The sequence below is a fragment of the Myotis lucifugus genome, unplaced genomic scaffold (genome assembly GCF_000147115.1).
Source record: "Myotis lucifugus unplaced genomic scaffold, Myoluc2.0 scaffold_98, whole genome shotgun sequence".
NCBI lineage: Eukaryota > Metazoa > Chordata > Mammalia > Chiroptera > Vespertilionidae > Myotis > Myotis lucifugus.
The window spans coordinates 3,975,393-4,002,917 of record NW_005871146.1 but is presented as its reverse complement, the minus strand read 5'-3'; the positions used below and the strand labels follow the sequence as shown (position 1 = coordinate 4,002,917).

Here is a 27,525-nt window from a genome sequence, read left to right as displayed (position 1 = left end):
CCTGGACAAAGCGCCCCAGTGGGGAGTGGAAATCGTCCCCATATTCCATACCAAGCCATGCCCTGGCCCGGCCTGTCTCCCTCCCTCCTGGTCTTCCCACCAGGCCTGACTGGACCAGTCTCCACTTTCTCTTCCCTCTTCTGGGTAACAGTTTTCCTCCCCTTTCTTGGCATAGATCCGCACAACTCTGAGGAAGCTGGCCGTATCTCCCAAATGGACCAACTATGGCCTCCGCATCTTTGGCTACCTGCACCCCTTCACCGATGGTGAGGCCAGCCCCAACGTCCCACCCTTCCACTTCCTGCCCCGGAGTTCTTTAGGGAGTCCAGAGAACATAAGCCCGTGGCTGCGAAATAAGTCTGCCCTGGGACCCTGTTAGTACATCTTGGACGAGAAATCGAGTCCAGCTGCAGTCTCATCCAGTCCACCCCACCCGCAGGCTGTTTTCACTCCTTGACTTGCAGAGTCTGGATCTAGCTCACCTCTCTCTCTAGTCTTGCCACCTACGCAGTGTCTCCCAGGATGGAGAAACCCACTCTACAGGGGGGAAGCCACGCACCAAGCCCCCAAGAGAATTTAATGACTATACATAACACAGGCCTTCAGCCCTGACACTGATGTTCTTGCTCTCACCTGGACTCTCCCCCACTGCCTAGGGCCAATCCAGTTTGCCATTGCTGCAGACGACAATGCGGAATTCTGGCTGAGCCAGGACGACCAGGTTTCAGGTCTTCAGCTACTGGCCAGTGTGGGCAAGGTAGGGTCAGCTCAGCCCATCTCCCTTGGGTCCAGGTGCCAGGCATTGAAGGGGCCCCCGCCTCCATCAGTAGACTCTCATCACCACTAGTGTCTCTGATGTGATTGCCAGGGAAAAAGGTGGGAACAAGAAGCATCCTCTCACCCCATCCCATTTTACCCCATGGTAAACGGAGGTGTGGGGAGGAGGAAGGAGTCAGTCTGAGGCTGGGAAAAGACCCCAGGGAGATTCATCTTTGGGCTGGGCCTGGGCCACATAACACCTTTTGGTTCAAGACTCCTTAGCTCAGTGCGAAGGACTCACCCAAGGGGATGGATGCTGCGGCCCTTCTGGAAGGGGGGAGGTGCTTCTTGCATGGGTCACTTGGTCACTCCCTTAACTCCCTTCTGTTTTCTCTCCCATCATCACTCATCATCTTCCTTCCTCTGTTCGCTCTCTCTCTCAACTTTTCTCCTCCCCATTCCTTCCTTTTTCTTCACTCACCACCTCTCATCCTTCATATTTTCTCCTTCCCTCCTTCTTTCACTCTCTCTCCTCACACTTGTAGACTGGAAAGGAGTGGACCGCCCCTGGAGAGTTTGGGAAATTTCGGAGTCAAATTTCTAAGCCAGTGAGGTGAGTGTGGAGTGTCAGGACATGCCCAAGCACGCCAAAGAAACCTCAACCTCCCCCAAGTGCTGAGGCCAAATCCAAGTCACAGAGCCCAGCCATCCTCCAGCCTGCCCCCTCCACTCCCCGGCCGTCCGTATTCACAGGCCTCAGTGTTCAGGGCACCCGTGCATTTTGGTAAATGAAGTCTTTGATTTAGAAACCATCTGGCTCATCATCCCTCATTTTACAGATGAAGAAACTGAGGCCCAGAGGGGCGATGACTTAATGAAGGTCTCCCAGCTATTTGGTGACACTCAGGACTGGAAAACAAAAATAGGTCTCCCTTCTCCCAGTCCTTGCCTTTCACATGTCCTCTGTACCCAGAGATGTCCACAGCTATGCAGCCCGAGCACCTGCTGCTCCGCCTGTGCAATGCAAAGGTCCTAGTCACAGCGGACCCTTGCTAGACTGGAAGGAAACAAAGGCCCTTCCCGCTGATAGAGGCTGGAGTCACTTTAACATGCTGGAAGGGGGACTTAGCCCAACGTCAGAGCACCACCTGGTGGCTGGCGCACACACAAGCGAGAACATGCATTGGCTTGATGGTAATAATGACAGTCCAGCTTGCAAAGAGCACTGCTCTGTGCCAGCCTCTGTGGTGCAATTCAGCATAACAGCTAACGACATGGGCTCTGAAACAAGCCTGCCGGTCCAAATCCACTCCTCCACATCACCTCGGGGCTTTGGAAAACTGCCCAAGATTTCTGTGCCTCAATGTTCTCATCTACGAGAAGGATTAAGCGACTTAATATATACAAAGCTCTTAGAACAGTGCCTAGCCCACAGTAACGACTCTATAAGGGTTATTTATTATTTATTTTTTATTCTCCCTATTGTCCTGTGAAGGAAGTACTATTATCATTGCCATCTTCCAGAAGAGAAAACTAAGGTTACACTGTTCGTAAGTGGTGGAGTGGGGACTCTAAGCCAGGTGGTTAAATGACAAGGGAGTTTATAGGTGGGCGCAGTGGAGGAGTGGGGCAGAGGGGTGGCCACAGGGGCTGGAGACAGCTTTCCCTTTCTCTGCTCTCTCCTCCCGCCAGCCTGTCAGCCTCCCGCAGGTACTACTTTGAGGTGCTACACAAGCAGAATGACGAGGGCACTGACCACGTGGAAGTCGCAGTGAGTGTTCGGGCCTCTCCTAGCTCAGCTCCTAGCCACTCCTCTTCCCTCGTCCCTTGGACCCTTTTCGAAATCTAGTATCTGCCAGCCTTCCACACCCATATTCTCTCTTCTTCTAGTGGCGACGGAATGACCCTGGAGCCAAGTTCACCATCATTGACTCCCCTTCCCTGTCCCTCTTCACAAGTGAGTAGGCTCTGCCCCTCGCCTGAGATGGAGGCCAGGGGTACCCCACGGGAGGCTCAGCCCACCTGGGGAACTGAGTCGGGGGTGTGGGGTGTGGAGACTAAAGCTCAAGGTGCTTGGAACGTGGGTGTGAAGGGATAGGAATAGAACCTAAGATCAGAGGCCCTTAACTCTCAGGGGTCAGGGGCCCCTTTGAGAACCTGATGGAAGCTCTGAGCCTTCGTGCACCCACAAACCATATTTTGTGTATAATTTCAAGGGGATCCAGAGACCACGAGGCTCACTCCACATGAAAAACCTGAGTGAGGCCAATCTCCTGTGTCACAGATGAGGCAACCATGGTTCTTTCCAAGCCATGGCAGAGCAGAGGAAACTTCTCACTGCTTTAAATTCTCAGTAAATGAACTCTTCCATCATACTCTTCATTGCTTATGATTTCCTTAGCAAGGCTCTCATCTGGAGGTCCCACTAGGAATTGCCACCTGGCAGGTGGGGCCTTGTGGGCCCTGGGAGTAGGAAGAGCAGACAGGGCTAGAACCCTATAGGAGGAAGGAAGGCAGGTGCTGGGAGGGGACTGGGAGGCAGGGGGAGTCGTGCGTGTGAGAAGGGGGCAGGATAGAGGGAAAAGGGAAGGTCTGGGTTCCCTGGACAGGGTGGCATCTATGGAATGGTGAGTGGGAGGAGATTGTCAGTGACCAAAGCAAGAGGCCACAAAGTCAAAGCAGAGGGACAGGTTGTGAGTTGCTGGGTTGCTGCAAGAGGAAGAGGAGAGAATTGGAATCCATAGATTCTATGTGAATCAAGAAGAGAGACCCCTAGCAAAGTTTAGGTAAGAAACTAATAGATGGACCAGATGTAACTGGCCTTGGGTGTAGGAGAGCTCTAGTTGGGGCTGAAGACAAATGAACCCAAGAGCAGAGAACAGAGACAGGCAACCAGCCCTCAGATGAGGAGCGGGGCTGCTGGGAACGCTAGGGGGCACCCTGCTCATGGGAGGCATTGCTGGTCTGTTGGAGCGGCAGCATAGTCTGAGGCTGAGACTAGACTGCCAGGTTCAAACTGCCACTTATCAGTTGTGTGATCGTAGGCAAATGACTTAGAGTCTCTTTGCCACAGTTCCTTTTCTGCAAAATAGGAATAATAATAATACATGTCATGTGGTATTATGAAGATTAAATGGGTTATTTGGTTTGTTTGTTTTTTAATATATTTTTATTGATTTCAGAGAGAGAGGGAAAGGGAGAGAGAAACATCAATGATGAGAGAGAATCATTGATCAGCTGCCTCCTGCATGCCCCACCCTGGGGATCGAGCCTGCAACCCAGGCATGTGCCCCGACCCGGAATCCAACTGTGACCTCCTGGTTCATAGGTCGATGCTCAACCACTGAGCCATGCAGGCCGGGCTAAATGGGTTATTTGTAAGATGCTTAGAACGTGCCTGGCTTATTATTTAGTAAGAACTATATATGTGTTTGTTCAATAAATTAAACATACTAGTACTTATAAAATGACAAATTCCTAGCAGATAGCTGTAAAACATTTTGAGGAAGATGTACTTTTCCAATTCACACAAAAATTGTGGTGTGTGCTGGTCATGGGGCTAGTGGAGAGAGTTAAAGGGAGATAAAGACCTGAAACCACAAGTTATGGTGGGCAGGGCTAGAGGGAAGAGGGTCGAGCACATCCTGTACTGCCTCTGGGGGTGTACAGGAGCCTTGACTGAGCCTCTTCCCCGGCCCCTCAAAGAGACAGGGCCTGGGTTCTGGGCTGGGTTTGCTCCAGGGCTCACAGCTGCCCTCTTTTCTTTCCTCCCTGGCCCAGATGAGACGTTCCTAAGGATGGATGAGGTGGGCCACATCCCACAGACAGCAGCCAGCCATGCAGGCTCCCCAGACTCTCTTCCCACAGATGAGCAGCCCCTCGCTGACATGCTTCGGCCTGACCCCCGGGACACCCTCTATCGAGGTGAGGCCTCAGCTGCATACTTGTCACCCAGTCTGGGGACGGTATATGGCCAGGTCCGTGGTGTGGGTGGAGACTCAGGAGACCTGTCAGTTCTACCAGGGTCCCCAAACCCAGAAGATTGTAGTGTGAAATATAACATGCACACAGAAAACTACAAAAACATACATGTACAACTTTACACTACACAAATCATTATAGAGCAAACATTTGTGTAACTACTGCCCAGGACTAGAAAGAGAACTCGAACCCAGAAGTTCCCTGGGTGTCCCTCTGCAATCACAAACCCCATAGTTTCTTACTGGATTCTGGCTCTTCTTACCCAGTGAGAGAAATACTAGTATGTTCCCACTAAGGTGTCAGAGTCTTAAACTCTTGGGAGTGTGTACATTTTAAAAGATGACAAAGTCATGTCCTGCATCCCCCGCTTCTCAAAGGAAATTCAGTTATTGCACTGCACTTGGAAGTCTCTAACCCTTTACTGAGGCCGGCCCTGTACAGCGATCCCAGTGCGATACTGTGCCTTGAACTAGGGAGTCTGAGTCCGCTGCCGCCAAGGTGCTCCGTGAATGCCCCTGCCCCAGAGGAGTGGTGCCAGCCCTGGTCTGGCAACCTCAGCCAATGGCCGTGGACTCTGACCACAGCTGCCTCCAGTGAATACAAAGGTGCTGCTCAGGGCAGAGGACTTCAGCCCTCATCCCTCAGCCAGGAGCCTTTGTGACTCTAAGCCAGCCCCTGTTTCCAGCTCCCACTCCCCATCCTCATCCCCTTCCCTTACTGTCCTCAGTGCCTCTGATCTCCAAGTCTCATCTCCGCCACGTCCTGCCTGATTGTCCCTACAAACCCAGCTACCTGGTGGATGGGCTCCCCCTGCAGCGCTACCAGGGCCTCCGGTTTGTAAGTCTGGGGCCGGGACAGTGGGGGGCAGGAGTGAGAGAGGGCTTGCTGCCTATGGCTGAGATGGGCGGTTGCTGAAGCTGACTTCCCTCTCCTTCCCACGTCGCATACCAGCAGACAGGGTGGCCTCCCAGGCCCCTGGGCTGGGAGAACGAGCATTCCAAGTTGCTTCTGGCCCAGGTGGACTGCCCTGCAAAGCCTGAGAGTGGAGTTCTGCCTTAGGGAACCCCATACACCAGTTCTGATGATGTGAGGTGGGCTGGCATGAGGCTTCTTACACTCTTTGCTCCGTGGGCTACACAACCCTGTCCTGCCCGGGTCAGTCCTACCATTCATAATGTGTATCAGCAGCACCTATTAAACTCATAGATAAGACACTGGAGAAATGAGCTGTGGAGGGGAATGCGAGAGAACTTTCAGGCTGTGTGGAAACTAGAGAGGCAGAAGAACAGAGAGAGTGCTGGAGGCAGGAGAGAATGACCAGGACTCAGAGGATGGCTGGGGTGGCACTGAAGGTTTTGGGTGGTGATTGCCTTGAGCTATGTTTAAAGGGGGCAAAAAATAGTGAAGTAAATAACAAAAGGGGTTGTTCCAGGGTGGTGGGAGGTTGCAGGTAAAGGTGTAGAGGTTGCAGGAGAGGATAAGATGGCAGGAGGAGGAGGGGGGGTCTGCAGCGGAGATGAGGGACGTGTGCACTGGAGAACTAGCCTGTAGGGGTTATGTTAGGCCCAGAGAGGAGGCATAGAGTGGAGTGGGCCCTGGCCAGTGCGGCTCAGTTGGTTGGAGTGTTGTCCCATACACCAAAGGGTTGCAGGTTTGATCCGTGGTCGGGCATGTACGGAAGACAACCAATTGATGTTTTCTCTCACATTAATCTCTCTCCCTCCCTCTCTAAAATCAATAAGCATATCCTCAGGTGAGGATTAAAAAAAGAGAGAGAGTGGAGTGGAATCCTGGTCTGCATGAGCAGATGTTGCATTCAGAGCTCAGAGCAGCCCTTCCCTCCCCATTAGGGCAGGTTCCTAGGAGAGGGGGAGGAGGGGGCAGGTGCAACTCTGGTTGGCTGACTTCTTACCAAGATCCCACCGTCTTTTTCCTGCTGCTTCTTTCTCTACCTCCAGGTTCATCTGTCCTTTGTTTACCCCAATGACTACACCCGCCTTAGCCACATGGAAACCTATAACAAATGCTTCTACCAAGAAAACACATTCTACCAGGACAGGTGAGCAACACTGAATGAGGCAAGAAGATGGCGCTCTGCAGGAGCCAGGGGAGCTGCCTGGACCAGAGGGACTCAATGGCCTTTCCAGCCCAAGGAGACTTGGCCCTTCCTAGGCACTTCCCATACTCACAGACCCCCTCCCCCCCCGACACACACACACACACACACACACATGCTCACCCAGCCTCCCTCCTCTGCTCTGGTCCTGGACATGACCTCAGACTGCTGTTGGAACTTCCAGCAGAGCCTCATGCTCTGCCTGAAGGACACCTGTGCAGCCTGCTTTTTCCTTCCTCCTACAGGTTCAGCTTCCAGGAGTACATCAAGATTGACCAGCCTGAGAAGCAGGGGCCAGAGCAGCCAGGTACAGAGTGAGAGCTGGGGCTTCCAGGTCAGGCTGGGAGGGGTGACCGTGGTCTGTTTCTAAGAGAAGTTCAGACTGTGCTAGCCCTGCACCTGAGGAGCTTAAAATTCAAACGAGTCCAGCCAACATGGCTCAGTGGTTGAGCATTGACCTATGAACCAGGAGTTCACAGTTCAATTCCCAGTCAGGGTACATTCCCGGCTTGTGGGCTTGATCCCCAGTGGGGGCGTGCGGGAGGTAGCTGATCAGTGATTCTCTTTCATCATTGATGTTTCTATTTCTCTCCCTTTCCCTTCCTCTCTGAAATCAATAAAAAAATATTTTTAAAAAATCCAAACCACATGGCCACTCCTTCCACACCCAAGGGTGCAGAGCAGTACTCCCAGCTTTTCTATATCAAGGCACATGTTCTACAAGAACATGACTGTTGGTGACAGCAGGCTGGGTCAGCTGGAGGTTCCGAGCCCTGGAGATCACTTGGGCTGCCCCAGGGTGCGCTGTCCCTAGCACGTCATTTGAGAAGTTCTGCAGAGAAGCACTGTCTTCCTGTGGCCTTTCTTCTGAGGCGCTAGGGCCTGGGTTGGGCCGTTTGTTGGAATCCTCCATGTGCCAGGCACCTGCTAGGCCAGCCGTGGGCAAACTACGGCCCACGGGCCGGATCTGGCCCGTTTGAAATGAATAAAACTAAAAAAAAAAAAGACCGTACCCTTTTATGTAATGATGTTTACTTTGAATTTATATTAGTTCACACAAACACTCCATCCATGCTTTTGTTCCGGCCCTCCGGTCCAGTTTAAGAACCCATTGTGGCCCTCGAGTCAAAAAGTTTGCCCACCCCTGTGCTAGGCACTTTGTGTATTTATATCACTCTGTCTTCACAAAAACCTGTGGAAGATGGATCATTATTCCCTTTATGCAAATGGAGAAACTGGGGTTACTGAGGGTGAGTGACTCACCCCAGGTCACAAGTAAGTGGCAGAGCCCAGACGCCATCCCTGTCTGAAACCCCTTGAAGTATCACACATAATCACCAGGTATTTGTATGTCTTGGGAAAAGCTTGCAAACTCTGACGTGAGGAATGGTTGTTATTAATGACAGGTTTTGAAGAAGGCCTTCTAGAAGAGTCCCAGTATGAAGAGGCAGCAGAGGAGACCCCTGCTTCCACTGAGCCAGAGGGAAAACACGTGCCTACCTCTACCCCTGGGCAGGATGTCACTGACTACCACCTCCGGAGCCTGCGGAAACTCCTGGCCCGGCCCCGGGAGGGGCTGCCTGCCCCCCTTTCCAAGCAGAACTCTATAACTCCCTTCCCAGTGAAGACCAGCAATATCCCAGTCCAGCAAGCAGAGAAGATGGAGAGAAAACCCAGACCTGAGCCCAGCCAAAATCCACCTCATTCTGACAAGTGGCCTGGGCAGCGGGTGGGGAACCTACCTCAAGTCAAAAGGCCCAGGCCGACTGGGGATAGCCCCAGGAAGACTCTAGGGCAGTCCCAGTGGCTTAATCAAGTTGAATCATACATTGCAGAGCAGAAGAGGGGTGACAGGATGGAGCCTCTGGCCCCGAGGAGGGGTTGGCCTGGGGAGGAGAAGGTGGTAGCAGCTGCAGGCCCGGAAGGGCAACTGGAGGGAGAGGAAGAGGGTGAAGAAGAGGAAGAGGAAGAGGATGTGAGTGAGGTGTTTGAATACGTGCCCTTGTTTGACCCAGTGGTAAACTGGGACCAGACTTTCAGCGCACAGAACCTTGACTTCCAAGCCCTGCGGACTGACTGGATTGATCTGAGCTGTAACACATCTGGCAACCTGCTGCTTCCAGAGCAGGAGGCTCTCGAGATCACACGGGTCTTCATAAAGAAGCTCAACCAGAGGAGCCGGGGGTAAGGTAAAGGGCTCTCCTGGGGCCGGGGCTGAGGCATGCTGGCCCAGGGGGCAGGGACCTGGGGGCCGTAGTGGGTTCCCTTGTTGCAGACTCCCGGAAAGGACAGGTGCCTGGAGCCCCTGCTCCAGGAGGTGACCTGGACCAGTCAGGTCTTCGTCCCACCATCAAGCAAGGTTCTGAAATTTCTTGGCTCCCAGTCTAAAAGCACAGGGAAGACCTGGCAAATGTGGTCCCCTCTCTCAGGGAAGGAGCTAGTAAAAAGACAGATCAGGCCAAACGGAGGCTAAAAGAGACTAATAGGAACAAACCCCAGATGTGGGCTAGAAGGGCTAGAATGGCTGAGCTCTTTGTTGTTTCATTCATTTAACCAATCAACATTTTTTTCAATTAAGATAAAATTCCCACACCATTTAAGAGTATACGATTCAGTGGGTTTTAAGTATATTCATATATTGTGTGACCATCACCATTTTCTGATTCCAGAACATTTCTATCACTTTTAAAAAATGTTTTTATTGCTTTTAAAGAGAGAGGAAGGGAGAGGGATAGAGAGATAGAAACATTGATGAAAGAGAAACATCCATCGGCTGCCTCCTGCACACCCCGTACTGGGGGTTGTGCCTACAATCCCGGCATGTGCCCTGACTGGGAATCGAACTGGTAACCTCTTGGGTCGCCGCTCAACTACTGAGCCACACCAGTTGGGCCATTTCTATCACTTTTTAAAGGAACCCTGTAGCTAATAGTGGTTAATTCCCATTCCTCCCTCCTCCCAGTCTCTACTTTCTATCACTATAGATTTACCTATTTAGACATTTCACATAAATGCAATTATATAATATGTGGCCTTTTGTGTCTGTCTTCTTAGACTTAGCAAAATGCTTTCAAGGCTCATCCATGTAAAATGTATTGCCTATTTCCGTCCTTTATATTGCTGTATAATATGCCTTAGTAGGAATATACCACATAATGTGTATCCATTCATCACTTAATTGACATTTAGGCGTTTCCACTTTTTGGCTATTATGAATACCAGGCTACTCGGAACATTCGTGTACTAAGTTTTTGTGTGATCATGTTTTCAGTTCTCTTGGGTATACACCTAGGAGTAGAATTGCTGGGTCATATGGTAACTCTATGTTTAATATTTTGGGGACCTGCCAATCTCTTTTCCAAATCAGCTACACCATTTTACATTCCCATCAGCAGTGTATGAAGGTTCCAATTTCTCTACATCCTTTGCCAACACTTGTTATTTTCCTTTTTTAAATAACCATTCTAATGGGTGTGAAATGGTATCTCACATTGTCGGTTTTTTTTTTTAAAATATATTTTATTGACCCTCCACAGAGAAGAAGGGAGAGGGATAGAGAGTTAGAAACATCGATGAGAAACATCGATCAGCTGCCTCCTGCACACCCCCCACTGGGGATGTGCCCGCAACCAGGGCACATGCCCTTGACCGGAATCGAACCCGGGACCCTTGAGTCTGTAGGCCGACGCTCTATCCACTGAGCCAAACCGGTTCGGCCACATTGTCGTTTTGATTTACATTTCCCTAGTGACTAATGATGTTGAGCCAACTAATGAACATTTACCTAATTATGTATTATGTACTGTTGTTTGAACAGAGTATTTTATTAATTAAAGTCAACTTCTGAAGGAAACTCATTCACCTTATATACAATCTCAGAGCTATAAAAGAGTTTAGAGATCATCACAACTCAATAGGTGCATTTTTAAAGATGGAGGCACAAAACACACACAAAGCAACCAAAAACAAGGTGGAGGCAGGGAATACTAGAGAGGTTAAAAGCATCTTGCATAAGCAACTTAGCCAATGGCAAAGCGAGGACAAATACCAGTTTCTTGACAATTGGCCTCACAGGCTTCTACCACACCATGCTGCCCCACGGTAGGGGAAAGAATTACTCAAGCCCCCACCCTTTTTGCCATAGGAGATACCAGCTGCGGCGCATTGTGAATGTGGAGAAGCGGCAAGACCAGCTACGTGGGGGTCGCTACCTCCTGGAGCTTGAGCTGCTGGAGCAAGGCCAGCGCCTGGTGCGGCTCTCTGAGTATGTGTCTGCGCGAGGCTGGCAGGGCATCGATCCAGCTGGTGGGGAAGAGGCCGAGGCCCGGAACCTGCAGGGCCTGGTGTGGGGCCCACACAACCGCCAGAGACGTGTCTTGAATGTCCGGGCCCCAGAGCCCAAGCTGTGCTGGCCCCAGGGCTTCTCCTGGAATCACCGAGCAGTGGTCCACTTCATCGTGCCTGGTGAGCCTCCAGCCGAGCCTGGGCACTGTCAGCGGAGCAGGGACACTAATAGTAATCCTGAGCACCAGGTCTCTGCTCACTGACATCTTCCGGGAGCTTGTGAAAATGGCCGCTTTACAGTCGCGGAACTGAGGCTCATAAGAGAAAAGTCACTAGTCTAAGTGTACATGTCTAGAAAGCTCGAGCTGAGAGTACATACTGACTTGAGGCCATCCCTCTTTCTATGGTACCAGTTTCAAGGTTGGGTGTGATAATCAACTGGGGTTGTACTGGGGTTTACAGCTGATCTGGAGAGATAGGACAGAGAGGGCACCTAATAGGATGGGGACTGTGTAACAGATAGGAGTGTAACAGTGGGGTGGGACAGGAAAGAAGGATGATAAATAAGACAGACAGATTACAGGTTTTAAGTGTTAGAGCATGAGGGATTACTATGAGAGACTGATGGCAAGTCCTGGCCGAAGCCCTTCTCAGAGGCCCTGCCGGGGGGGCTGTGCAGGGTGGAGAGGCCCCTCCATAGTGAGCTCGCCTCTGTGTCTGTACGGCATTGCTCCTGGTTGCCCATAGCTGCATCGCCCCTGAGCAGAGGTCTGACGAGACTCTGTCCTGCAGGACCCAGGAGTGGGCATGCCTTCTTTGTGTTACCTCTGCTTCTTTCTCTCTGCCTGCCCCACTCGGGTAGTGAAGAACCAGGCGCGCTGGGTGCAGCAGTTCATCAGAGACATGGAAAAGCTGTTCCAGGCCACCGGCGACTCACACTTCAACATCATCATCACTGACTATAGCAGTGAGGACATGGATGTCGAGATGGCCCTGAAAAGGTCCAAGCTGCGGAGGTGAGGAGGTTTCCTGGCTGGTGTGCAGCCTGAACCCTCTTCCCAAAGTCAGCACTGCTGGGCCCGGGGCAGAGCCACAGGTCTCATCCAGCTTTGCTGACCCTAGTCTCTGCCATAATCCCATTCCAGGAGCACATCGTCTCTCCTCTATGCCTGCGAACTTCCTTCAGGGGACTGCCAGGGCCTCGTCCTAATGCTCAGCCCCTCTCTTCTCTCTTCCCCTGCAGCTACCAGTACATGAAACTAAGTGGAAACTTCGAGCGCTCAGCTGGACTTCAGGCTGGCATAGACCTGGTGAAGGTAAATGGACTGGGAGGGGCTTGGGAGATGAGATTAAGGGTTGGTTAAGAGGTAGAGCGACATTTGGGATGTGTAAGGAGGTCAGTTCCTCTGGGAGGAAGGAATGAGGACACGGGGTCCTCTGTTGTGCTGCCAGGGTGGAGCATTTTTCCAGAGTCCTTGAGTCCATAAAGAGTGGGGGAGGAGTCAGGATTTACTCTCTGATTGTAAGAACTGTGCTCTGATGCCCAGTACCGTGGAAATCTGCCCAATCATTTGTTTAGTGGAGGTTTGTCAATCATGCAAATGGGAAGAGCCAGAGGATTGTCCTAGAGAGTGGCTTGGCCTTGTAGCCCTGGTTGGAGGGTCTGCTGATCCTCCCACATCTGTCCCCAGGACCCGCACAGCATCATCTTCCTCTGTGATCTCCACATCCACTTCCCAGCTGGCATCATTGATACCATCCGGAAGCACTGTGTGGAGGGCAAGATGGCCTTCGCCCCCATGGTGATGAGACTTCATTGCGGGGCCACTCCCCAGTGGCCTGAGGGTGAGCCCTGCCCTGGTCTAGGGAGGGTAGGAAAGACCTCCTGGCCTTGGTTTTTAACCCCAGAGCTGGAAACAGTCCTGTCTAACACAGCAGCAGCACCCTGCCCTCCTGCCCTCCTGCCCTCCTGCTGCTCTGCTCACCTGGACAGTCCAGAGATGTGCCCCAAGGGCTGTGCTGCCAGCCACAGCAGCAGCAGCAATGATGAACATGGTCCTCCCCATCTTCCCCTTTACTCATTCATCACATGTTTATTAAGCATTTACTACGTGCTGGACTTGGCCGCGTGAGGATACAAAGATGGAAAGACAGGCCCCTCCTCTGGAGAGGGAAATGGCCAAGGAAACCGACACGCGCTCCTGTTAGTAGCTACCGTTGTGAGACCCTAATGTAAGACTGTCACCAGAACTCGGTCACTCCCTGGTAGGACTGCTGCTTTCACTGGATCCTGCACCTTAGATCAGGGGGCTTCCCCCAAAAAACAGTCCAGGGACTTGCCCAGATCAGACAGTTTTCAACCACAGGCACGTCATTGTCCATCTTGCAGAGGAGGCTCTAGGGATGCCACCTGGAAGCCTTCTTTACTCCTTCCTCCTGGCCCCTGGCTCACCTCACCTGGAGCTTCTTGTCTGTCCGCAGGCTACTGGGAAGTGAATGGATTTGGACTGCTTGGCATCTACAAGTCAGACCTAGACAGGATCGGAGGCATGAACACCAAGGAGTTCCGAGACCGCTGGGGTGGGGAAGACTGGGAGCTGCTGGACAGGTGACTGGGAGAGAGGGGCATCTGAGGGCTCTGCTCTGGGGAGGGAGTGGGGCAAGACCATCCTAGACCCAGCCACCTAGGCTGCAGGTTCCCCACAAGCAGGCGAAGGCATCGGACTTGGAGGAAGTTCTACCACTTACTGGGCTCCAGTTACTTCTCTTGCGGAGACTCAGTTTCTCTGTCTATAAAGGGGAGGATACTGCCTTTGTCTCTGTCACAAGGCTGGCATGGAAAGTGCTTGATGAACAGTCATGAGGTTAGCAAAAACTGACCTGTACAAATGTAAACGATAATTATCTGAGCAGCAAGCAAGTCACAGTGGGAGCACATGCTGCATCTCCAGGTCGGCACTCCCCTCCGACCCCCACCCCCGCAGCGGCCTGGGGAGGAGGATGAAGTTGGGGGATGGATAAGAGAGACAGGCCAAAGGGTCAGGAAAAACTTTTGAGCCAGCAAAAGAGGTCGTGTGGACCATTAAAGGTCAACAAGCCATCCATGAGGTCTGGGTCCCTGGAAGCCTGGGGAGAAGGGAGTTTCAGGGAGGAGGAAACAGTTGTGGGTATGGAAAACCTCAGAGAAGGACATGGCCAGGAGCTGGCTGGGCCGGGCCCCCAGGTCACAGGGGTTACAGAACTTGTGGGTGTGAGGAAGTGGAGGCTGCATTAGGATGAGATTCCTCTTTCAGGAAATTTGCTGCCAACAGAAGGGGAGGGAAAGAGGATGATACTTGGAGAGTTGAGCTTAAGGGGTGGGGGCAAAGGAGAGAGGGGGTAAAAATCCAAGTAAGAAAGGGTGTCATTGTAGGAACAGTGTCCAGGGGAGGGGGACAGGGCAAGGTCAGGAGCATTGGGCAGTGGGACTTGACAAGGAAGAGATGCACTGCTTCCTAAGGGCAAAATGCAGCCACCAGTCAGTGGGTGTCTGCCTATACTGGTAGGTGATTCACATCCATTTCTTCATTCAGTCCTCCCCAAACCTCTGTGAGGTAGGTGTAATTATCTCCATTTTTCCAGATGAGAAAACTGAGTCTTAATAACTTGCCCCAAATCTTGCAACTAGTAAGTGTCAGAGGCATAAATGCTGCATGTGTTTATGCCTTTTCCCTAGAGGAAAAAAGGAAAGGAAGATAATAATACTAAGAGTTTAAAGTGCAAAGGAGGAAGGTTGAGGGAGCTTCTATGAGATAGCCCCGGTCTCATAAAGCCAGATCCAAGTAGATCCCAAAGTGGACAGAAGCCTGGACTAGTGGCCACCTCCACCTGTGGTCTTCCTGCCCGGCCGGGAAGATGCAGACCCCGGTTCAGTTCTCAACCCTCCTTCCTCTACTGAAGCCCAAGGAGAAAGAAACTGCTTCGGATTCCAGTAACTTGCGCCCATGCCCCAAGTACAGGTCTCTCTGAGAGAGGGACTCCCCGTGGGCTGTGCATGTAGGAAAAGGACAGGGGAGGGCCAGGATGAGGTCTGCTCCAGCCTCTGTCTCCGTCAAACACAATGATGTGTCTCCTGCTGGCTGAGTGCCAGGCACTGTGCTAAGCACCTCTGTCTACCATCTCTCGTCTACCACCACCCTCGAGTGCCTGTATGTCATTATCCTCTTTCTAGATTAGTGAACTGAGGCTCTGAGAGATGATGTGACTTATATGGTGTGGAGCTGGGATTCAAACTCAGGCTGTCTGGCTCCAAAGCCCACACTCTGCACCACACCCCGCTCCTGCCTGTGGGGAACAAACAAGAAGACAGGGACGGGGCTGTTGTAGATGTGGCGCCTGGTTGCCTCCTGTGCTCTGTGGCTCATCCTGCCCCTCTCCCACTCAGGATCCTCCAAGCAGGCCTGGAAGTGGACCGTCTCTCCCTCAGGAACTTCTTCCATTACTTCCATTCCAAGCGAGGCATGTGGAATCGCCGCCAGATGAAGATGCCGTAATCCCAAGGGGTGGCCCACTGGACCGACCACTTCCTGCCCCTTGACTCGCGGCTGCTCCCCAGCACCCTGTGGACTGCTGGGGGAAGTGAGGTGGGGAGCAGAAGCCATGGCTGGGCCCCCAAGGCCTCAGCATAACATCCCCACTCCACTGGGAGCTGTCCCCTTGCAGACAGCTATCGAGGCCCCTCTCTCCATCCTCTGGGCCTGCAGACGGAAGACGGAAGACTTTGTGAAGGGCGGCTTGAGGGGCTGCTCGCTCACAGAGGCTGTGCAGTTAGGTCAGGGAGGGGAAGACCTGCTTGAGTGACACCATCCTACATCTTTGAGGTGCGTGCCAGCATCCACCCTGCGCTCCTCACAGGAACAGCGACCAGGAACTGGAAGCTCTTCTATTGGACATATTTTATTGGGGTTTTTTTTGTTGTTGTTGTTTTTTATCAACAAAGCAAACCTTAACTGTCCAAGACCCAGCATTGACTCCAAAAGGGGGATGGAGTGGTGCCTTTAGAGAGTGTCCCCACTTGCATACCTCAGACCCACTCCCGTGTAGAGCTGTGTCCCTCGGTCTGTGATCGGCAGCTGATTTATAACCAGAGGAGCTGGCCCCACGAGGAGCACGTCCTCTGCTCTACCCCCGGCCGTGCCTTGCAGAGACACGCACATCTCTCCCAGGTGGTCACCGAACTGCTGGCCACCAATTAGGGCATTAACCTTACCCTCCAGGCAGCGCTCACTTCAGGCCCATCAGAAGCATAGAACTGGCGTCCTCTTCCTGGTGCCACAGGGGTTGGGAGACGAGGAAGTGGTGGGCAGTGGGCTCACCCTGGTGTGGGGCATGTAGGCCAAGCAGGACAGGCAAGAAGGAGGAGGCAGAGGGGAAAGAGGATGTGGGTGTACTAAGTAAACCATGACGTAGATGAGAGGAGGGGCCGGAGTCAGTGGGAAGGGATGAAAAGGGAAGTGGGAAGCTTTGAGTCCTCGCAGCCCAGCTCCCCGGACTTGCTGTCCTGCAGGGAGAGCCCCAGCCGTGGCCTTGAGTGGAAGAAGAGGAAGGGGTGTGGGTGGAAGGGAACCATATAATGGACCAGGGTAGGAGGCAGCAGGGTGGCAGGTCTGGGGAGGTGAGGACGTGGTTCTGAGTTCTCTTCCCCAAGTGGAAGGGAGTAGGACTAAGAGGAACTGAAAAGTGAAGCAAGTTCAGGGAAAACAGCCCTCGGCCTTTATAGTCAAGGCCACCCTTTCTGTCACCTGATGATCACACACTTACCTTGCACTAATGATCCCCAGGTGCCTTTGTGGTGGGGATTTCTCTGCTGCTGCCGCCTCTGCCACTGCTGCTGAATTCACCGCTAGAGCAGTGGACACTGGACCCTGAGCTCTGCGGCTGTCTGGGAGGCCAGCACAGGGCTCCCTGCTGTGAGCAAGGGCTGATGGTGGTGTGGCAGGCCCAGGCAGCTGGCCCAAGCCCCCTGCTGGGATAGTCAGTCCCTTTGGAGGGTCTACTTAGTGGGCCCTGTATTCACCAAGAGCATAAACTTTGCATAGGGGAGATTGGAGCCTGTTGAGAACCCTCGGGCTTGAAGAGAATCCTTGCCTCCATCTTAAGAAATCAGGAAGCACAGGGCTTTTCAGTGACTCGGTGGCTTTTGGATGCCCATACCTGCCCTTGGGCTATGGCTCTTTAGGGTCCCTGCTCCCGCTCACTGCCTTTGGGCAAGGTCTGTAGGGTGTAGGCAGAGCTACAGATGGCCAGCTGTGGTGCTAGGTTTCTTTCTGGGGCCACACTCCTCATTGGGCATTCACTGGGAGGCCTGGGCCAGCCCAAACAGCCCTCCTGCTTCTCTTCTGGTAACAGGGCCAGCCCAGCCTCCCCTGCCCTGCCCACCACCCCCTGTGCTCCTGGCCAGTGCCTTGTGTTTGTTACCTCCACACCATCTGCCTTAAGGGGGAGGACCTGGCAAGGGCTCCTACTCTGTAGGGAAATGTCTAGGGTGGGGGAGGGACTGGGATGGTGGGGGGAAAGCATTAAATACTGCATCTTCTTAGAAAACAGAATGGCTCTTGCATTTTCCTGTTGCCCATCCTGGTGGGAGAGGGTTGGGCTGAGGGCCCCATGGTTCATGTCTCTGTCCTTTGGCCTCTGAAGGACGTGCCAAGGACCCTTCCACGCCACCCTCCACCCATTACCATTAGTGTGATGCCTGCTGTGTGGCAGACAGCCTGCTCTGTGCTGTGGTTTGCTCCTGGAGGGGACCACATTGGTCCTGTGTGAGGAGCTCACAGTCTGATAGACCAGGCATTTCTGTTTGGCAGGTTAATGGAGCTTGTGGTTTCAAAGGAGTGAGGCTGGTGGACACCCCAGGTGAATAAGTTAGAAAGAGGGCCAGAATGGTTTTGGGGAATAGTGGAGAGGAGCTGAGGTGTGGCTTATTCTAAAATAGCAGACAATTTAAAAATATTTTCTGCTTGAGCTGGGGATGCCCTATTGATGCTTTGCAGGTGCAGACTGACCTCCCCAGTTATATTTGGCGTAGGCATAAATCAAAGTTCATATTTCTCAAACACATGCCTAAGACAAGGTGCTGACATGAAAGCTAGAACAGGTTTAAAGGAGGTTTCGAAAGGAGTGTGCGTACATGTGTCAATCTAGAATTGACTAATCGGCCATTGGTGTAGCTGATGGTAATTGGCCCAAGGCATGTGGGGCCTGGAAAGTTGACTCCTAGCACAATCCAGAGGAGAGGGAGTGTTTAAAAGCCTTTTCTCATTCCAAGCTTGGAGTTTGATCCTTTGAGCCCTTTCCAGGACACAGATGGAGATAGCAGCTCAGATGCAGCTAAAAGCATAAAGGTTGACTTCAGTGGGTTTGCAGAAACTTTTATAGATAGAAATCATTCCATTTTACCTGGGAAAATAGGCCTGGGGATGGATGGGACGGAGGGAAGGAATGGAGTAAGTCAGAACCAGAGTCCTTAAGCTGGTGGAGTCAGCCTTGGGTCGACATGCCTCAGGTGCGGGTGCCACCAGGAGCAAAGGTTGGCACTATCCCACGCTGAGCTCAGGCCTGTGGACCAAGATGAAATTCACTTGGACCAGTAAACTATCCCATCTTCACTCAGGTGCTGTGGTAGGAAGCAGGCATCTACATTGCTCTTTCAGGAGCTCCCAGGGGAAGTGCTCATCAGCCTGGCAGATCAGGGAGGAAAGGGGCGGAAGCAGCTCCAGATCCGGTACCTGTGGGGAAGCCGAGAACAGGCGGTGAGGCAGTGCCCTCGATTCCCCTGCAGCCTTCAAAGATGCAGATGCTGACTCAGTAGAGCGGGAGTGGGCCCGAGATTCTACATTTCCAGCAAGCTTCCGGTGCTTTCGTTGCTGTTGGTTCATGGACCACAGTTTGAGTAGCCAGGACTGCTGGACAATGCCAAGGGGGAAATCCCACATCTCCATCTTGCCTCTTGCCGGAGGGGCAGAGCCAACCACTATCCACATTGCCTCCCACTCATCTCAGGAGATGGAAAAACCCGAGCCTAAACTAGAGGAGAAGAATCGTTAACAGCACTGGGGCCCTTTCTGAGTCCCCCTCCAAGCTCTTCTCCAGGATTCCCTCCTTGTCCCAGATCTACTTTCTCCTTTTGCGTGGCAGGGATTTCTCTCTTACCCTAAACCCCCAGAGGTGAGAAAAGGGCTGCCTGGGGGAGCCATTGGGCCTGAGGACCTCCCAGCTCCCCTCACCTGGGTTCCAAGCTGAATTCAGAGAGGATTCCTTGAGGTCCTGGCAGCCAGGAACCCTGTCTTATGTGCCCCGAAAGCTGTAATGAAGACATTGATGACAACAGTGATGAAGACCAAGATGGTGGCAGCATTGTTGAGCTGGTTTAATTGCCACTGCTTTTCCACCTCATTCAGGTTCAGCCGTGCTGTGGAGAAGTGGAGAGTGAGAGGTAAAAGTCAGGGTGGGGGCAACTGTCTGAAGCTTCCCTCACAAAACCCACTAGAGTTCAGAGGAAGTCTGGCAGCTCAGAGATCCATGTGGCAGAAGTCAAGGTGGTGTCATTGCATTGGACACCTCTTCCCTCACCTCCAGTGTGGGGGCATCCATGTGGTGCTTCATAGGATCGGGGTTTGGGAACTTACACCGGATCTTCTGAGTGGGGTGCATGCTCACACAGGTGATATGGGACTGCTACAAGTTAGTGAGGGCGTCACTCAGCAGTGTTGTGGAGTGGCCTCTGTATGGAACACCAAGAGGTAGGGCAGGGTGCCTCTCATCACTCTGTGGGTGTCACTTGGGCATTTGTAGGTGCAGAGGGCTTACACCAGGTTCGTGTATGGCTGAGAAGTAGGCACGTACAAAGCAGGGTGGTACAGGGAAGACACTTGGGGCTCATCTTCCCACTAGGGGGCACTGGGGCCAACTCCAGGCCTGGGCTCACCAATGACCACGAGGAGGATTCCGATGACGACCTGCAGGAGCAGAGAGATGCTGATGAGAGTGATGAGGGTAGCATAGTATTGAGAGGACGGCCCCTGCTCCAGCACCGTTTTCAGCCGCATGGCATTGGACATGAAGAGAGCCACGTCCAGCATGCTCTCTGCCACGCTCTTCTTGGTGGCATAATGGTTCAGGTTGATGGGCTGGCTCCTCCCGGGGTTGGGGTTCTCAGGCTGTAAGGGAGAAAGCACAGGTTTACCTGGGAGGCTCTAGAAGGGAAAGAAGAGAGAGTTACTAAAACTCACTCCTAACCAGGTGAGGGCAGGTAACACCCTGCTGAGTTTTATGGCCTGAAAGAAATCATGTTATGTTGTAATTTCTATTTCACAGTGGGTAGGGTTACCCACACCTTCACACATTCATCTGAAGGACGCCAGGAGGAGTCTCAGCTGCTCCTAAAATGTGCCTTACTCATTGTATGCTGCTTTACCTGGGCCAGGGCAGGCCCAGGGTCACTCTGTTTTCCTCTGAGAGCAACGCCTCTCGGAAGACAATAGCAGGAGGCTTGGGTGCAATAGGAAAGGCACCTCTTCTCCCAGGGTGCTGTGGCCCCAAGGCGGGTGCACAGCTGAGCAAAAGGATCCTGAGCTGAGTTCCGATCCCACTCAGCCCTCGGCACTGGGCCTCAGCTGTGCTCAGGCACTCTCGCTGGCTGTCAAACACGGGCCCAAATCAAAACACACCTCTATGTGTGCGTGCATGTATGCTAAAAGCCCTTTGTTTTTTACATTTGATTTGATTTTGAAATATAAAATAAAGCTCTTATCCTCAAGAAGTCACGAACGCCAAAAGATGGAGTTACAATGCAGGCACGTGGGCCGGACGTCTGGGCCGAGCCAGGAAATCCAGGCTGGGTGCTGCAGGCACGCTGCCGTCACTCGGGAGAACTTGGGGCATCCTGGGGAGACTTATTTAGGAGTGGTGCTTGGGATGATTGGCCCAGTAGGGCCCAGAAGCAGGAGACCTGTTAAAGGTATGGTATTGATTTAGGGTCAGGGTGACAAGGAACCGAACCTGAGTGGTGGTGAGAGGGAGAGCAAGGAAGGACTTAGAAGGAAGTTACAGCCCGGGGCAGGGAGCTCCCTCAGCAGATGACCGCAGCAGGATAGCTGTTGAGTGGGTGGGTGGATGGATGGGTAGACGGAGGGGGTATCCAAGGGTTCTGGATGCTCCTGGATGCTGGGCTTGTTCGGTTAGTGCCGGGGTGCCAAGGCCAATAGCCCACAATAACACCACAACTAAAACCTGTGGTCCTAGCCCATTTGGCAATGGTTCATTTTGGGTTCAAAGGACATATTAAGTGAGAGTCTGTGGAGCAGCCCAGCCCTCTCCACAATTCAAAGTGCTTCTGCCTGAGAGCTGCTTCCCCCCTTGGCTATGCCCACTCCCCCCACCCCCCACGCCCCCACCCCCATCCCACCATTCAGTTTGCCCAGTAGCTACAGGCTTTGCACTTGTTCCTTCTTCCAAACCCAGCTCTCGGTTCAAGATCTGATAAACTGTGAAATTACTGTGAAAGCTTCAAGGGAGAAGCCCCTTCTCTGAAATGTATATGAAAGTGGACAAAACCTTAAATTCAAATAGTGTGTGAAGGGGTGGGTATTTGGGGTTACAGATGTCCCCAGGCCTCAACAAAAAATATTGCCATTTGTAAGTTTTATGAGAACTTCTAGGCTTTTGTTATTAAGTTGATCTTAGAGCCTCATCCTTTCCGCTCTGATTTAGGGCCTGCTTTTATTTTTATTTGTGCCAGTTCAGGATTGCTCCATAACGGAGGATGCGTCTCAGCTACGGTGGTGGGAGGCTCTGCAGTGTGCCGCCCGCCCTAGCTCCTGAAGGCACCAGTTCTCCATAATGTCCACATGGTGTCGCGCTGCCTCCAAAGAAGTGACTTGGGCACCCAGGCTGCCCTGGTGGCGGGTGGTGTTTCTCCTCCCGAGGACTCCACTGACAGCCAGGCTCCTGTGAAACCTAGATTTCCTGGAGGCTCAAGACAGGGAGCCTGGTTCACAAGTCTGGATAGGCCAACCTACAGCCCATCAAACGGGTGTCCAATGAAAATTCAAGGATAAACCAGTACTCAGATGGGGCCAGGACTGGGTGGGGAACCAGTACTACCGGCCTTGGGACTGTGAGACCCTAGAAAAAGTTGCTTTGAAAGGGAGGGAAACAGTTTTCTTCATCCTTCTTGGTCAGTTTAGGTGCAGTCCTGCCCTGAGGCAGAGGGCTTACTGAAATGACCTGAGGGTCTTCTTTTATAGCCTGAGAATTCGATTGGATGAACCCCCAAATCCCACAAGGTGCCACTGCCCAGAAATTAGGAGCAACCCAACAAGGATTCAGGAGAGGACGGTAAGGGTGGCAGGCCGGGTGATGGGCAGGGTGGCCCCCTCTCCTGCTTCTAGGAGCTGGCCCTTTAAGGCTTAGGCCCAGGCAGCCTGAACAAAGGCCCGGGAATGTGGGCTGGGCCAGCTAGTGGAGCCACCCAGCCTGAGTCATTGGTATTTCACGGGACTAGGAATCGCTGCCTCGCCTGCTCCCTCCCCTGGCCCCTGCCCTCTCCCAGGGCTGAGGGGCAGCTCTGGAGCAGCCTGCAGTGCCCATCCGACAGCTTGCTGGGGCCTCCCCTCCCCTCAAACCCACTTGCTCTGCCCTAGTTCCCAGCCCCTTTCCTCTGGTTCCTCAGAGCAGGGGCTGGAGGGACAAGGACTTCTTTCTGGCTTCTGGGCCCAGATCTGCCTCTGGGCTTGGCACTTTGGGCCTCAGTTTCCACATCTATAAAACAGGAGGAAAAATCCCATCTCTGGAGGGGTGGAAGCTATAGAAAAACTGATGAGACTTTGATCTTCCTCAAAAGGAAAGACAGAACTGCAAGCTCTTCTAACTTTTTTTCCAGTCTGAGATCTAGCTCTCAATGCGTCTTATTCCATTCCACCGCACCCAACCCCCGTCCTGGAGGACAGCAGGTGGCCACACCAGAGACTCCAGTGTCCCTATTCCAGAAAGCAACCTCTTCAAATCCTGCCAACCAATGAATGACACCTGAACACCGAGGCGGGATTTTGGTTGATATGAGCTTGGAGCAGGGGCGGGTGTGGGGGAGGTGGGAGTAGATCTGGAGTTCCTTTCTGGAGCACATGGAGGTTCTGGGCAACAAGAGGCCTTGGGTTTGTGAGGCGGGTGGGGTGATGCAAGGGGGTTGGGGACATGGCAGACACCCTCCACCCGGTTCTCAGTCTGCCTTTCTTCCGGGCACCACCATTTCCCTCCCTCTGGTTCCAGCTCAGACCGCCCTGGGTAACAGCTCTCCTGCCAAGTCCCCGCTCCCCAGGTTGGTGTGGATTCCAGCTCTTGAAGTCATGGATTGCTCCATTGCTCATTCTTTATCTCTTAATCCTTGATGGCCTATATTATTTTTGTTTTTTTACAAAACTTGTTGCCTAGGAAAGGAATGCCTCTTTTAACAGAAAAGTAAACAAATTTTTCATTGTTTATTGACATTATGGGGACCACAGGCTCTGAGATATCATTCTGCATTTCTTGGAAACAAGATTTCAAAGGGGTAACTGTCCTACCAGAAGGCCGTGGGAACCACTGCTCAGAGTGTTTAGGACCTGGAGCCTGTGGTCGCAGTGAGTGGGTGCCCTGTGGGAAAGGAGCCGCCAGGAGGTGCGGGTTTGTGGCAGCCAGGAAAGTATCACGGAAGGCACCCTGGGCCCAGGTTCAAGTCCTGGTTCTGCTACAGAGTAGATGCATGAGCAAGCCTGGTCCCATCACTTGGGCTCCTTTTCTTATCTGTGAGACAAGGGAGGGGGGAGGGCGGGGTAAGTCGTTTCTTGGGTCATTCTAACAAAGAGTGATGTAGGGGTGGGGAAGCCCCTCCTCTGAGTGGAGAATTATCAGGGCCTGAGAGTATTTCCCTGAGAGAGGCAAAGGTCAGACAGCTGTAGAGCCAGGCCCAGGGGCAGGTCCAGTGAGTCACTTTGCCCCAGGGCATTGGTGACCCTCTAATGTGTCATTCGTGTCAGCCCCAAGAAAAGCCATATGGCAGTCTCCCTGTGTATCAATTCAAACTCAAGGCTATGAACAAAATAAGCTCAGGGGTGGCGGCCTCTTGACCCTTCTGTTGGTCTCAAACTGACTGACAATCCAGAAAAGCCAGGTCTCACCTGAAAAAGAGCTGTTGCCGAGCCAGAGCTTTGGCTGACTGGTTTTCCATAAAGGGCGGGCAGGTCCCAGCCCAGGAAGAGTATTGGTTGGGTAGCCTATTCTGCCAATTTGTTTTTAATTAGGTGCCCGAGATCCCTAATCCTCTGTCAGAATTAAGTTTGAAAGGGTACCTGGGTCTGTCATACTGTGCACACACACAGTAGGCTCATAGGACACTGGGAATGATAGTAGTTGCCACTTATGGAGTACATACCTTGTGCCTGGTATAAGGTTAAACACGGGACATGAGCCATTGAATCTAGTCCTCGTCAGCCCTGTGAAGTTGGTGTGGGGACATGATAATAATAGTTGGAAAAGCAGAGGCTCAGAGAGCCAACGTAACTTGCCCAAGTTCACACAGCACAGTTTTTGCCCCAATTCTCTGTGTGCCAGAGACTGTAATTTTAACCTCTACTCTGTTACCTCCCAGAAGTTGAAGACATACTCCCTGGCTCCCAGGAATTTAGGATCTAAAGATAAAAATGTATAGATGGACCCTAGCCAGTGGCTCAGTGGTTAGAGCATAAGCCAGTGAACCAAAGGGTCTGGGATTTGATTCCAAGTCAGGGGCATGTGCCTGAGCTTCGGGTTCATTCCCCTGTCTAGTCAGAGGCACGGGAGGCAACCAACTGATGTATCTCCCTCACATTGATGTTTCTCTCTCTGCTGCTCTCCCTCCCTCCCTCCCTTCCACTCTATCTAAAAAAGCAATGGAAGAATGTCCTTGGGTGAGGATTAACAAAAAATAAAATGAAATAAAAATCTAAAGATGAAAGAAGACAATTAAATAGTCCCATATGGACACATATATATACACTTGCTAAGAGGAGGTAAAACAACTCTACCTGAGTGGGGCTTGCATTAGGTTTCCCTGGATTTGCAGTGGGGTTGTGTTCTTGAGCCCCGGCACCCCTGTGGCTGAAAGGACACTATACCTGGAGCCAAAGGCTTAGGTTCAAACTGGTAGGAGGCAACCTGGGAGAACAGAGTTGAGACAAGAGAGACGTTTACCTGTATCTTTTGAATTCTGAACCATGTGAATGTTTGAACTAAAAAATACAAATTTAAAACAAAAACAAATGTGCACTCCCAAAAGGCCGATGGTTAAAATAAAGCAGAAGCTATAACTTGATCTTACCCAGGCCTTACCTTCTCCACCTGTGAACTGGGAATAATATCTGCTCTGTTTAGCACAAAGTGCTGTTAAAGAGATCAATGAGATAATGTGGGTGAAAGTACTTAAACAAATATGAAAGAAAAATCTCTCCCACTCAGGATTATACTCCCACCTGTGGGCCTTGGGGCGTTTTAAATAATGTGTTCTGATTCAGGGCTTGTCCCAGCCAAAATTTCGAAGGCACCTTTTGTCTTCTCAGCAACCCCCATGGTCTTTGAAATGTCTCTTCTCTACTCCATTAGGCACCTTCTCTTCTTACCTCTGTGAGTTTCAACTTGAAGCTGCACCAGGCTTATGTCTCAGAGAGGAAATTCTCAGAAAGCCCAGCTACACTGGGTCTCCATGCTCTCTGCCGTGCATTCCAGATGTTCCCAACGGCCTCCACCCACCGCTCTAGCTTGGATCCTCCTCCTCCCACGGGGGAGGGGGCAGAGGCTAACCCTCCTCAGGGCTCTCTTGTGCCAGGCTCCCTGATGCTCAGCAGTACTGGGTCACACCAGATTACTCACTGTTCCCTAACACACCCCATCCTTTGCTCCAGGACTTAAGGCCTCTCTTCTCCATGCTACCCGGCCTCAAGGAAGCCTCCCTCCCTTCTAGACCCTGTCCCCATTACCCTCCACCTAGGCCCTGTGCAAAGGCTGCCCTCTTTGTGCTGGCCTGGGCCTTGTTTAGACCTCTCTAGACGGCCCATCACTGCCTGCATTACTGCAGGGACTCCATCTTCCATATTCCCAGGTCCCACAGTGCTTGGCTCAGTGACTTGCCACAATAAATACATGATAGATGTTCGCCTGTTTAATTTGAGTTACTTCAAAGAGATTTTTCAAAAATCTTAAGGATCTTTAAGGATGGGATTTCAGGCACAATGGCTTCTGGGTGAGGGGAGTTGGATTCGGACAGTGAATCTTTGCCTTTAAAATAAAAGGCTGTGGCCCAGAGATAGCCCTTTCTCCCTGGTATCCTGCCTCTGGGAATGAATGACTCAGGCTGGAAGCTGTCCCTGGTCTTCAGGCCAAAACCTGCAAAGGCCCAGACCCTTGAGGCCTGTGTCTGGGGCAAGAGCTCTGACTGCATCCTTCCAGTGCCAAGACAGTGAATCTTGCCCTTAAAAATCAGCAGTCTCTTGGGTGGGGTGTCTTTTGCGTGCTATTCTGATGATAACACCAAACTGGCCTGGAAATTTCCTCCGAGCCCTGGGCACAGTCTTGCTGTGAGGCTCCAGCCCTTGCCCCAGCTGCAAACCCAGGCTTCACAGCTGCAGCACTGACAGGGCACATGGGAGCAGCCCGACTCTGGGAAAGTCTGCAGTGCCTCCGTCGTCCACTAGGGGCCCCCCCGCCAGAAAACAGCTCTGCAGGCCCTGGGTGAGCTCAACCTGCCAGGGGACAGGAACCCAAGTGCTTGGATCCATTTATGAATCCATGAGGTCGACAGGGTTTCTCTCTAACAAAAGGGGGCTACATATAAACGGAAACAGGGTGTGCAGAAGAGACGGGAAGGCTTAGGGATTGCGATAGGAAACCCATGGGACCTGCTTGCTCTTCCTTAGGAAGCATTTTCCACCTCCCCTGCAAGAGGTCACCATGTCAGTGGCTTTCAGGAAACACTCATTTGTTAGGGTCCAAAGTTAATCATGGGTTTTGTTACATAGAAATTTCCAAAGAATTTTTCTGCTCTCTCCCAATACACACCTTAAACAAGAGTACTTTCCGAATTAGCACCTTGCTCCTGGGTGTTTTTGCTCTAGGCCCCACTTTGGGGCTCCCAGTGCATTCCCCAAGCCCACTCAGACCATCTGTGCTCATTGTAATCTGACTCCTCTTTCAAGGGCCAACAAATTGAGCGAAAATTTAAAAAACAGAACCTAAATAAAGATAATGCTGTGTGTCAGCTTCCCCTCCCCCATGAAGTGGGTACTAATTGCCCCATTTTACCAGTGAAGACGCTGAGTTTCAAAGAGATTACCTGCTCA

At 52.1% G+C, this 27,525-nt stretch overlaps 2 protein-coding genes across 8 annotated transcripts in view; one reads left to right on the top strand and one right to left on the bottom strand.

The window, feature by feature from the left end:
- B4GALNT3 (beta-1,4-N-acetyl-galactosaminyltransferase 3) overlaps positions 1–17,702 on the top strand; it is a 95,003-nt gene extending 77,301 nt beyond the window's left edge. The window contains exons 8-23 of the mRNA XM_006092133.3: positions 176–266; positions 657–757; positions 1,305–1,372; positions 2,452–2,530; positions 2,650–2,716; positions 4,540–4,683; positions 5,468–5,577; positions 6,699–6,799; positions 7,102–7,163; positions 8,263–9,040; positions 11,001–11,320; positions 12,003–12,156; positions 12,384–12,456; positions 12,832–12,985; positions 13,622–13,748; positions 15,564–17,702. Coding sequence (XP_006092195.1) covers positions 176–266; positions 657–757; positions 1,305–1,372; positions 2,452–2,530; positions 2,650–2,716; positions 4,540–4,683; positions 5,468–5,577; positions 6,699–6,799; positions 7,102–7,163; positions 8,263–9,040; positions 11,001–11,320; positions 12,003–12,156; positions 12,384–12,456; positions 12,832–12,985; positions 13,622–13,748; positions 15,564–15,672 — 2,538 coding nt within the window. The 3' untranslated portion in view covers positions 15,673–17,702. The remainder of the gene's footprint in view (positions 1–175; positions 267–656; positions 758–1,304; positions 1,373–2,451; positions 2,531–2,649; positions 2,717–4,539; positions 4,684–5,467; positions 5,578–6,698; positions 6,800–7,101; positions 7,164–8,262; positions 9,041–11,000; positions 11,321–12,002; positions 12,157–12,383; positions 12,457–12,831; positions 12,986–13,621; positions 13,749–15,563) is intronic.
- Positions 17,703–18,533: 831 nt separating this feature from the next.
- Positions 18,534–25,966, bottom strand: NINJ2 (ninjurin 2). 7 transcript variants are annotated; one of them, XM_014458654.2, is made up of 5 exons: positions 25,663–25,955; positions 25,219–25,348; positions 20,106–20,337; positions 19,405–19,589; positions 18,534–18,906 (listed from the first exon to the last, which is right to left on the bottom strand). In XM_014458654.2, exons 3-4 carry the CDS (start codon positions 20,257–20,259, stop codon positions 19,423–19,425), a joined length of 321 nt encoding a protein of 106 aa, XP_014314140.1. In that variant the 5' UTR covers positions 20,260–20,337; positions 25,219–25,348; positions 25,663–25,955; the 3' UTR covers positions 18,534–18,906; positions 19,405–19,422. The 7 variants fall into 7 exon arrangements, with proteins under 7 accessions (XP_014314140.1, XP_014314141.1, XP_014314139.1 ...); XM_014458655.2 differs by having other exon boundaries at positions 25,735–25,955; XM_014458653.2 differs by having other exon boundaries at positions 25,810–25,955.
- Between the last annotated feature and the right edge of the window lie 1,559 nt (positions 25,967–27,525).

Coding starts and splice junctions, on each gene's coding strand:
- NINJ2 (XM_014458652.2), bottom strand. CDS start 20,259: ATGCTGGACGTGGCTCTCTTCATGTCCAATGCCATGCGGCTGAAAACG. Junction 19,590..20,105: donor AATCCTCCTCGTGGTCATTG/GTGAGCCCAGGC, acceptor ACTTCTCCACAG/CACGGCTGAACCTGAATGAG.